The following is a 12,326-nucleotide window of genomic DNA, read 5'->3' as shown; positions in this document are numbered from 1 at the left end:
AAAGAAGAAAAAGCAACTGCTTCCCTGGGGCTTATTTGAATAAAGGCAGTTACCTGAGTAAGACATGGGGTCCGAGGTCACACCAATTAGCATGTACATGAAGATGGCACTAAACCCACTGCCAAAAGAGCCGTCTAAATTTATATTCAAGTTTTACAATGAAACCAAATAATGACATCAGAATTAAAGTGCTTCTACTGCCTCTTTCTGTTATGCCATCGTTCCTCTTTTTCCTTGATTCCTATTAGAAACTTGACACTAATTAAGCTAGCATATGAAGGCGGGGGAAAAAAGATGAATCACAGGCCACACTGGAAATAAACCAAGAAATAAGAAAACTTGATCTCTGCCCCAAAGAACAACCATAGTGAAAAACTGCACTAGCAACGGGCATGTATACTGAGAGTTTAAAGTTTTTAAAGGACAAAGCTAAGAGTCTGCTAAGATCTATCAGCTGCTTCTTTTTCCTACGACATTTGCCCAGGAGACAGCTACTGAAGCCTGGGTGTATTTCTCTCTTGCCGTGTCACAGGATGTTCTTTCTCCCCCATCCCCCCACCACCCCCGCTCTGCTCTCCCACTGCATGTGTGTGTACGTGTGTGTGTGTTTGGTTTCTCTCTCCCCTGTAAGAGTGCAGCCGCCCGCCGGTCTCCTGCTGTTGCTGCTGCTCTGATTAGCTTTTGCTGCCTCTTGCCTCTCCTTTCTCTTTCTGCTTAGCGCCTTGCATTCTGGTAAGTATGAGAAACACTCCCCCAAGCCCTGTGAGATGTAGGGTGCGGTTTGTGGTGTTCGAAACTTGCAACTTTGAGACTGCCAGTGAACTGTTGAAGAACTTTCCATTGTTTTATTTATAAGTAAAATGTGTTGCTCAGGAAGGGATGTGTGTGAGTGTGGTCAACTGATGGGACTGCCAGGACAAGTGAAAAATAAAATTCTCCCTCAGAGGAGGCAAAAGATGGGCAATAAAGTTTATAGAAGATAAAACTTAGAAATAAGTTCTTGCTGTAAAACTAATTGATATAGAAAGAGACAATTTACAAAGAACAAGAGTTTTTTTTACTTTTTTGTTTTTGTCCTCTTGGGGACTTGTTGAGGCTACTTTGAGGAATTGAGTTGTCCTGTGGTTTACAATGACTCAGTTATTCTGTTTTAAAGTAAATAGGGAGCATGAGTTTAAAAGAAATCCATGCACTTAATATAAAAACATCAATGATTATGGCCTCTGATGAATGAAGAATAAATCAAATACAAACAAAACATTTGTATTCAGACTAACCACACTAAAACTCCTATGGACAGCTGTTTTTAAACTCATTGCTTTGAAGTCTGGTTTACTTTAGATTTTATTTCATCCTCAGAAGCCCCCCTAACACTTTAAAACCCACATACGGGTTTAAATCAATCAATGTTGACTGTTTTCAATTTGATTTAAAAAGTATTCTCTTCCTTTTAGTTCTAAAGATGAGGTGTTAAAGGCCAGGGCTTCTTTTAGAAGCGCTTAAAATAACTACTGGCTGGACAGCAGGTGCCATGGCTCTTTCTCCAAGTTCAGGGGAAGCATAAGTTATATTTAGATGAGTGTGCCCAACAAGCAGGGGTCAGGATAAAGAATTCCAGTGATGAAGACAATGAAGCTGTTTACTGCATCATTTGATAAGAAAGATGGTGAATTAAAATAAATGAGAGAAAACAGTTCTTCCTTCAAAGTTACTGAGTACTTGGTGAGGGCCGCAAGTGGGTGGCAATGTCTGGACACTGAATTTTCTGTTCTTATTGACATTTGAGCATTTGACTTCACCTGCCCTGAGAAGGGGAGGAGGAAGCTGTATAGTGCATGGAGCAGTGTGTTTTTGTTTTCACTTTCATGCCAACACAACAGCAAAATCTGTCTATTATTAGGACACTGTTGTAATTTCATGCTGCTAATTAGCAGCACTACCATTAATTATTATTCACAAGTAAAATGCACCATAACTTAAAGGCCAAAGCCAAACATTGCAACTCTAGAAATGGTGATAGCCAGCCACCCTAGAAAGCCTGATTCAGCCCTTCTCTCACTCCCTATTTCCAAAGGGATTACTTGGGATTATTACACTATACTTGGATTATTCCCCTGGTTCATTCCCTCCCTGCTTTTTAGACATTTCTACTTCTTAAAAATTATTGTTATCCTAAAGCTTCTTGACTGAGAAAATCGCAATATATTGGGGTATTTTTTACCCCTAAAAGAAAGTCAGTTTTTATATTGGAACAAAAGACAAAAGGACAGAATGTTTGCTCAGTCGCATCTGACTCTTTGTGATCCCATGGACTGTAGCCTGCCAGGCGTCTCAGTCCATGGGATTTCCCAGGCAAGAATACTGGAATGGGTCACCATTTCCTTCTCCAGGGGATCCTCCCAACCCAGAGATCAAACCCAGGTCTCTTGCATTGAGGGCAGATTCTGTACCAACTGAGCCACCAGGGAAGCCCTCACTGGAAAATAATGGTATAGAAATTCAAGGAATTGTCATTATGAGTATCACCATGTTTCCACACATGTTCATTAGTTCACCTACATCTTTCCTCATGCAGTCTTATTTCAAAAATGATGCTGGTTTGAACCTCAAAAAAGTGTTTTTTCTGATTAATAAGTACATGTTGCTCATTTGGGAAAGGGAAAATATCAGTAAAGCAAGTATTTCCTGTATCCAGTATAATAATTGATCTATATTAATGGGCTCATGGGCTTGCCTGGTGGCTCAGATGGTAAAGAATCTGCCCCCAATGCAGCTGGGTTCAATACCTGGGTCTAAAAGATCCCCTGGAGAAGGAAATGGCAACCCACTCCAGTATTTCTGCCTGGAGAGTTCCATGGACAGAGGAGCCTGGTGGGCTACAAAGAGTCAGAAACGACTGAGTGACTAACACACAATGGCCTCATACTAATTAATATGCACTAAAATATAATTTAGACTGTTACTGTCATGAGTGATTTTAGTAAGGTCAGTGGCTCTTATATTCAATGTTTTAACTTTAGGGGGAAAGTATCAATTTAAGACATTAAATGTAGATTAAACATTAAATTAATGTATTTCCAATTACTGTAAATCAACTTAGAATTATAGATGAGAATGGTAACACAAATTGGCTATTCTAAGCAAAATGACAGATATGACCATGAAAAAATTAATACCTTGAATTAATCTGTTAATGTCAATAATAGGAGATACTATTGGAAATTAAAGACCAAACTCAAACTTACGCTAACAGTATGACTTAATTTGGAAATGGTTCTCAGTTCCTACCCAACTCATTGCAATATCAATGCTTTGTGGAAGTACATTCATTCTGTGTTACAAACTGTAATCAGTAGGTACCAGTGTGGGGATAGCCTTACCATACGCCTGTAACTGGGTTAACTACATCACCCCTGGCTGTGCTTACCACCAGATACCACTCCCAGTATGGAGAGCAATCAGCCTGGGCAGCTGTCGGGGGAGCCACCATCAACACCTGCGGGGGACAGTTCAGCACTGTCCAGTCAAAATGGCCTGGAGAAGCAAAACGATCAGGACCACTCAACCCTACTCCCAGCACCAGAGCAGGCGGCAGGTATACAGCTGGAACAGGGACCCCACGATATCTCTGAAGAGTTGAACCGACAACTGGAAGACATCATTAACACGTACGGGTCCGCTGCCGGTACGGCAGGGAAGGAGGGTACCATCATGGTCAAGGAGCAGCCTGAGAACACAGACCCACCTGACAATGAGGATGGAGACTGCGAGGAGGCCCCTGAAGAGGCGGAGAGAGAACCCGCAGCCACTGGAGAGCCATCCACAGCCAAAGAGCCTGTCAGCAACAAAGAGCAAAAACTGGAGAAGAAAATTCTAAAAGGATTAGGCAAGTAGTTACGTTCTAATATATGATTTTTCTTTGAATTATTCCTAAAATAGGGCACTTCTTCCAACCTTTGCTAAAAGCCATCTCATACTTGTATTTTAGCACAATCGCTTTCCTCGGGATCACCCTACATCTTCTCTTACTATACTTGTCCCCAGCCCCCTCCCCCTCAACAGAACTAAAATGAACTTTTCAGTATGTTACCCATCTACTCTCTGTCCCCTATGGTTTCCCACTGCTCATAGAACAAAGACCAGACTTCTTAACATTGTCTTTCAGGCCTTAATATCTAACCCCAACCAGCTTTATCTCTTATCGTTACCCCCCAAAGCCTCTTTTCTGAACACACTACCCTGATTACACCATTACTATCATCACCACCGTCTAGTAGCTGGTCATTCTCATCTTCTCTTTCAGTCCTTTGAACAGGCCATGCTCCACTCCCCTACAGGGCCCATGTTCATTCTATTTTCTCTACCTAGAAATCCCTCCCCATTTCCCAGTTGGGCCCTCTGGACACTTAACTCATCACTTAGCTCACAACTCAAATGGCATTTTCTTAGTCTCACCCTGAAGTCTTCTTGTCTTCCATTTCAGTTGTACTATGTATTTTCCTTCCTGACATTTACATTTGAGAGTATACATTTATTTTTGTGATTATTTGATTAATACATCTCGTCCCCACTAGCTCTTTTATCTCAAGAGCATGGGCAATGTGTGTATTTGGACATCATTGGATGTCTAGCATCTAGAACAGTGGTTGACATGTGCTAGGTGCTCAGTGAATATTTGCTGAATATCTGTTATAAGGATGAATGAATGAAAAGGATATTGTTCAAAGCAAAGCTAGTGGAATCTAGATTTAAACAAAGTCTAAACATAAGGATGGTTTTGTATATAAAATGATTGTCACTGGATCACTTGAGTATTTCCATTACTACATATATAAAATATTTTTTATTTTAATAAAACTTCAGAAATATATTAATTATAGAATGTTGAAAATTGCAGAAAATACTTTCACTCTCATTAGTTCACTGGTTCAGCAAATATTTACTAATGCCTAGTCTTTATGAGCTTCAGTTCAGTTCAGTCGCTCAGTCGTCTCCGACTCTTTGCAACCCCATGAATCACAGCATGCTGGCCTCCCTGTCCATCACCAACTCCCGGTGTTCATTCAAACTCACGTCCATCGAGTCAGTGATGCCATACAGCCATCTCATTCTCTGTCATCCCCTTCTCCTCCTGCCCCCAATCCCTCCCAGCATCAGACTCTTTTCCAGTGAGTCAACTCTTTGCATGAGGTGGCCAAAGTATTGGAGTTTCAGCTTTAGCATCAGTCCTTGCAATGAACACTCAGGATTGATCTCCTTTAGAATGGACTGGTTGGATCTCCTTGCAGTACAAGGTACTAGCAAGAGTCTTCTCCAACATCACAGTTCAAAAGCATCAATTCTTCAGCAATCAGCTTTCTTCACAGTCCAACTCTCACATCCATACATGACCACGGGAAAAACCATAGCCTTGACTAGACGGACCTTGGTTGGCAAAGTAATGTCTCTGCTTTTTAACATGCTATCTAGGTTGGTCATAACTTTCCTTCCAAGGAGTAAGCGTCTTTTAATTTCATGGCTGCAATCAGCATCTGCAATGATTTTGGAGCCCCCAAAAATAAAGTCTGACACTGTTTCCACTGTTTCCCCATCTATTTCCCATGAAGTGATGGGACCAGATGCCATGATCTTAGTTTTCTGAATGTTGAGCTTTAAGCCAACTTTTTCACTCTCCTCTTTCACTTTCATCAAGAGGCTTTTTAGTTCCTCTTCACTTTCTGCCATCAGGGTGGTGTCATCTGCATATCTGAGGTTATTGATATTTCTCCCAGCAATCTTAATTCCAGCTTGTGCTTCTTCCAGCCCAGCATTTCTCATGATGTACACAAAGATTAAAAAAAAGATCTTTGGTTAAGGACTCTAAGTCTAGAGAGAAAGTAGACATGTACACTAATTGCTATATAGGATAAGTGCTAGAACTGGCACAGGAAATTGTTAGGAGAGCAGGGGGTAGGGGGGTTGGTAAGACCAAAAATGGCTATACAAGAAGGGTGAGAGAGTTAATTTTTTAGCTATGAGTGAGGGCATGTTACTACACATGAGTGTCCTCTGCCTGTCTTCCTTGGTGAAATTTCACTAATACACTCACTACAATCACCACCTCCTATGTGATACATTCCCTAACATGCCCAGGTAGAGTTAGCATCATCTTCTGTACTTTTCCATTAAATTTTCTGCAGCAATTATCTGTTTATATACCTATATCCCAAGCTGGAGGGAGAATCTATTGAGACAGTGCTAATTGAGACATCTTGCTAATTCTGGAAGCCAGTGTGGCGAAGTGAAAGATCAAGGGCACTGGAGTCAGAACTGGGTTCAGGTTATGTGCAAACCCCAAAGTATGTCTGTGCTGACACAGGACCTCACTATGAGGCCTGAAACCACTGCTGGCAATGCTTTCAAGAAGGGCTAAAAGACACATTCAAACAGCTACTTTACCTACTCAGCATAAAGACTAACTCAGATAATACCAAGTGGAATCACTCTAGTGTTTTGGAACTTTGGGAAAGAGAATAAAGTTGCTCTGTGTTATAGAGGTATTTTTTGTTCTCTATCCAAGGCATCTCAGAAATAAGCTTTTGCATTAGTCATTGTTAAATTTTCCATAAGATAATTTAAAATCACATTGCAAAGGTGAATGATTTCAAGCATTACTAACCAGGAAAGATCTTTGGCTTTATCACTCTAAAACTACTTCTACATAGGAATTTGTATGTGTTATAATGGGCGATAGGTATGAGGAAAGTAGGGGTAAAGTTAAAGATAACCAATTTTGGTTTCTACTCTGTCTTCCACGAGTTATTTAAAAATCTTTATTAACCTCATGTGCTGCTGTGTTCAGTAGCTCAGTCGTGTCCAATTCTGCAACCCCATGGACTGTAGCCCTGCCAGACTCCTGTGTCCATGGCATTTTCCAGGTAAGAATACTGGAGTGGGTTGCCATTTCCTACTCCAGGGGATCTTTCCGACCCAGGCATTGAACCTGGGTCTCCCGTACTAGCAGGATTCTTTACCTAATTCTTTACTGCACAGATGCACCTGGGAAGCGTATTAACCACATACTTTCTTCCCTGGTGGCTCAGAGGGTAAAGCGTCTGCCTTCAATGCAGGAGAACTGGGTTCAATCCCTGGGTTGGGAAGATCTCCTGGAAAAGGAAATGGCAACCCACTCCAGTATTCGTCCCTGGAAAATCCCATGGACGGAGGAGCCTAGCAGGGTTACAGTCCACGGGGTCGCAAAGAGTCGGACATGACTGAGTGACTTCACACTTTCCTTTACCAAATAATCAAAAAATTTTAGAGAAAGAAAAAAATGTCACAACTAATTCTGCCATTATATATAAATTAACAAAATTCAATTGAATATGTTCATCAGGATCAATGTTTGTGATCAGAGTGCCCACATGGGTGCACTCTAATTACATGTGTATAAGCCGCTGATACTTTCAAGCTGTTCCTCTGAAGACTGTTGGTATATTCTCTAAACATTGTACTATTTCAGCTACATTATGAGTTAAACAATATTTTTAGGCTAATTTAAATATGCAACCACCTTTTTAAACATCATTTCAATTGCCTGCAAGTGGCTTCAACAAACCGCTTGACTATTTATCAATTAAATGACATTACTATGTTATTTAAACTATGATATAGACCAATGATTTCAAACTTAACTGTGCATTGGAATCAAATACAGAATTTGTCAAAATTGCCATTCCTGAGCAAAGAGATTCAGAATTGGTAGGTCTGGATTGGGGCCACGGCACTCTGGGTAATTTTGACACAAACAGATCATGGAAGCAATGGTTTTATGTTTCAGAAAATGCTTCCTCTACCTTTCTGGAAAAAATATAAAGTGCCAGCTGTGGTCTTCTTTTATAAACTACTCAGAACTTTTACAGAATTTTAGTATGTCATTCAATCCATATCTAAGACATAGCCTTAGTCTTTGCTTATATATTTGATTAAAGACCAATCTTTAATTATTGTATGTTTGTCAGATAACATTTGCTTTATTGATATTTTTGATATACTGAAATGTTCTGACTCTCTAACTCAAAATTTTCCAAAGTATATGCTTTGGGATGTTTGAAATTTCAGACCAAGATAGTTTCCCAACTGCCAGAATTCTCTGACCTTTAACATACACAACAGTGAAAATCTCCAATAGTAATGGGCATAGTTTACAATGTTTCCTAAATTTACTGGACCAAAAACATCCATCTTTCACAGAGCACTGATTAATATCTGGGAAATGTCTCTACAATCCAAGCACCCAGGACTTGTTTTTCCTTTACAGGCTGCATATCCTCTCACAAGTAACACACTGTATGCCAGAGCAGTTGAGGGAACACTAAAATCTCTTTAGTTGGTGGAGTCACTTTCTCCTTGGCACTGAACAAAATTCAAACAGATTCCCCACTAGACAGCACCATGACCTGTCCTGTTAATGTCTAAGTACGTCCCTTCCTCCCCTCACCCCATCCTCCAGCTCACAGGTCTTATTCATCTCTTCTCTATCAACATTATGTAAGTGGCACAAGTACCACATAGTAAGAAGCACAAAACAATGATAAATGTAATATCCCTTTTGATATTCATGTTGATAACCGATTGAGTAGGAAATCATGGGTCTGAAGCATAAATCTGGGAGAAAAACAAAGCTGACCCACAGGTCTATTATGAGCTCAGAATTTGTCAATGTATCAATTTCTAGATAGGAAAATTAAAGCCTAGAGAGATTTAAAGTCTGCCCCAAAAAAGTTACTCAACTAATTGATGTGATTGTGCGATTAGTCATAAAGAAAGCAAAGTGCAGACCTAAAGTCACTGATGTTCAGGGCCAAAGATAGACAAAAATCATTGGCATGTCAGTTGAAAAGCATTTAGCTGAGCCATAGTTCAGTTTAATGGGTTTCATCTTTCCAGTTACAGGGGAGTTTCAGTTCTACCTTCTGAGTAGCATCTTGACTAGGACACTGGTTTTCTAAAGTCTTTTCAGCTATTGACTTACTCTGCCTTAGAACGGTCACCTTCCCAGGTGGTCTATTTTATAAGATTTTAGCTTGATTTCTAGTTTCACTCTGAGAAGGAAACAAACTGTAGCTTTGAAACACATGCTAAATTTTCTGGAAGAAATGGTAGAAGACCAGATGAATTTAGGGGAGAGAGGAATCCACAGAGACTGAAGGGTTCATGAATAGATTCGTTGGGATGCTCAAACTTAGGTCAGATGCTGAAAAGAGAGGAGGGTTTAGAGGAGTAAGTGAAGTAAGGGAAAAATAATTGTTTGGAGTAAAATGATTAGTACTTTCTTCTGACCCAAGTTGGAAATGGATATATTTATTTCTTACTGCTTTTTCTGATATTTTTCTTTTTTATTGTAAGGTTCCGTTTTATTTTGTTTTCCCTGGAATAATCTCATTATTCAGTTCAGTCACTCAGTTGTGTCCAAATCTTTGCAACCCCATGGACTGCAGCATGCCAGCCCTCCCTGTCCATCACCAACTCCCAGAGATTTCTCAAACTCATGTCCATTGAGTCAGTGATGCTATCCAATCATCCCATCCTTTGTCATCCCCATCTCCTCCTGCCTTCAACCTTTCCCAGCATCAGGGTCTTCCAATGAGTCAGTTCTTCACATCAGGTGGCCAAACTACTGGAGCTTCAGCTTCAGCATCAGTCCCTCCAATGAATATTTAGGACATATTTCCTTTAGGATGGACTGGTTGTATCTCCTTTAAGTCCAAGGGACTCTCAAGAGTCTTCAACACCACAGTTCAAAAGCATAGTACTTTGGTGTTCAGCTTTCTTTATGGTCCAACTCTCACATCGACACATAATTACTGGAAAAACCACAGCTTTGACTACATGGACTTTTCTCGGCAGAGTAAGGCCTCTGCTTTTTAATATGCTGTCTAGGTTGGTCATAGCTTTTCTTCCAAGGAACAAGCATCTTTTAATTTCATGGCTACAGCCACCATCTACAGTGATTTTGGAGCCCAAGAAAATAAAGTCTATCACTGTTTTCATTGTTTCCCCATCTATTTGCCATGAAGTGATGGGACTGGATGCCATGATCTTAGTTTTTTGAATGTTGAGGTTTTTTAATATTTATTTTTATTTATTTGGCTGCACAGGGTCTTAGTTTTGGCATGTGGGATCTAGCTCCCCAACCAGGGATCAAACTCAGGGCCCCAGCACTGAGAGCGCAGAGTCTTAGCCACTGGACCACCAGGGGAGTCCCGAATGTTGAGTTGTAAGCCAGTTTTTTCACTCTCCTCTTTCGCTTTCAAGAGGCTCTTTAGTTCCTCATTGCTTTCTGCAATAAGGGTGGTGTCATATGCATATCTGAGGTTATTGATATTTCTCCAAGCAATCTTGATTCCAACTTGTGCCAGCATTTCGCACACCCTGCATATAAGTTAAATAAGCAGGGAGACAATATACAGCCTTGATGTACTCCTTTCCTGATTTGGAGCCAGTCTCTTGTGCCATGTTCAGTTCTAACTCTTGTTTCTTGACCTGCATACAGATTTCTCAAGAAGGAGGTCAGGTGGTCTGGTATGCCCATCTCTTTAAGAATTTTCCACAGTTTCTTGTGATCCATGATCAACACGATCAAAGGCTTTGGCATAGTCAATAAAGCAGCATTTTTTCTGGAACTCTCTCCCTTTTTCAATGATGCAACAGATGTTGGCAATTTGATCTCTGGTTCCTCTGCCTTTTCTAAATCCAGTTTGAACATCTGGAAGTTCACAGTTCATATCCTGTTGAAGCCTGGCTTGGAGAATTTTGAGCATTACTTTGCTAGCATGTGAAATGAGTGCAATTGTGCAATAGTTTCAGCATTCTTTGGCATTGACTTTCTTTGGGATTGGAATGAAAACTGACCTTTTCCAGTCCTGTGGCCACTGCTGAGTTTTCCAAATTTGCTGGCATACTGAGTGCAACACTTTCACAGCATCATCTTTTAGGATTTGTAACAGCTCAGCTGGAATTCCATCACCTCAAGCTTTGTTTTTAGTGATGCTAAGGCCCACTTGATTTCGCATTCCAGGATGTCTGGCTCTACGTCAGTGATCATACCGTCGTGATTATCTGAGTCATAAAGATCTTTTTTGTACAGTTCTTCTGTGTATTCTTGCCTCCTCTTCTTAATATCTTCTGCTTCTGTTGCATCCATACCGTTTCTTCCTTTACTGTGCCCATCTTTGAATGAAATGTTTCCTTGGTGTCTCTAATTTTCTTGAAGAGATCTGTAGCCTTTCCCATTCTATTGTTTTCCTCTATTTGCACTGATCACTGAGGAAGACTTTCTTATCTCTTCTTGCTAATCTCATTATTAGGCTCAGTGTTTTTTTTTTCTTTTTAGGAAAGCTTTCTTTATAGTTAGAGCTAAGAAACTGCTAGTAGTTTAAACACATAAAGCTGATTTTTCTTCTTGTGTCTGACACTGTCACCTAATGACCCCATTTCCTGAAATTGTAATCACAGCCTTTCTTACAAGATGATTGGTCTAATCTCTCTTCCACACGATCGCACACAGCACTTTAATCCAGCAAAATTTTAATGGACGTGTAAAAACTAAGCTCTCTCATGTTACAAAGTTATGGATTATATACATGTTTTTCTCCAATTTCTTGGATTTTTTTTGTAGAAATCATTTTTGAAGGGTGGATTGATGCATCTGAGTGTTAAACTTCTATACAATATAAGAGAATATGAGAGCAGAAAAAGACCTCAGCAAGTGTGACAATTAAAAAAAAAACAACTGTTCTCATTGTTAGAAAAACTAAAGGGAGAGAAGATACTGAACATAGAAAAAGAGACCCACTGGCCTCACTCAAGCGTTTCTATCTTTCCCAAGAGAAACATGATATGGTTTTCTGGTTGATACTCACATTGAGAGCTATGCTAAGCATACATTAAAGGTCACAAGTTAGAGGAAGACCTGTCTTTCCTCCAGTTGATCACAAAGTTGTTTTCTAGACAGTGTTTATTTGATTTACATGATATTAGTGTATACAGGTTGGCTCTGTTTAGTTCTATTATTACCAAGATTCACTAAACACTTACCATGGACCAAACACTATACGGGGTTCTGGGCCAGACATGATCAACAGTACAGTCTCCTGCCTTTAATGGAGGAGATCCTCCATTTAATGATCCTCTTGAATCCCTGGGTAGGGAAGATCCCCTGGAGAAGGAAACAGTAACCCACTCCAGTATTCTTGCCTGGAGAATCCCATGGATGGAGAAGCCTGGTAGGCTACAGTCCACGGGGTCGCATAGAGTCAGACACGACTGAGCGACGGAACAGAACA

The 12,326-nt window shown here is 40.3% G+C and overlaps 1 protein-coding gene across 1 annotated transcript in view; it reads left to right on the top strand.

The window, feature by feature from the left end:
* Positions 1-573: 573 nt before the first annotated feature.
* TXLNB (taxilin beta) overlaps positions 574-12,326 on the top strand; it is a 57,761-nt gene continuing 46,008 nt past the window's right edge. The window contains exons 1-2 of the mRNA XM_055432961.2: positions 574-732; positions 3,434-3,886. Coding sequence (XP_055288936.2) covers positions 3,448-3,886 — 439 coding nt within the window. The 5' untranslated portion in view covers positions 574-732; positions 3,434-3,447. The remainder of the gene's footprint in view (positions 733-3,433; positions 3,887-12,326) is intronic.

This window comes from Moschus berezovskii, chromosome 10 (assembly GCF_049115385.1).
Source record: "Moschus berezovskii isolate FMDL1 chromosome 10, NW_MosBer_1.0, whole genome shotgun sequence".
In the NCBI taxonomy this organism is placed as follows: Eukaryota; Metazoa; Chordata; class Mammalia; order Artiodactyla; family Moschidae; genus Moschus; species Moschus berezovskii.
Note: the sequence above shows the minus strand (reverse complement) of the source record. Positions and strands in the feature narration are given on the sequence as shown.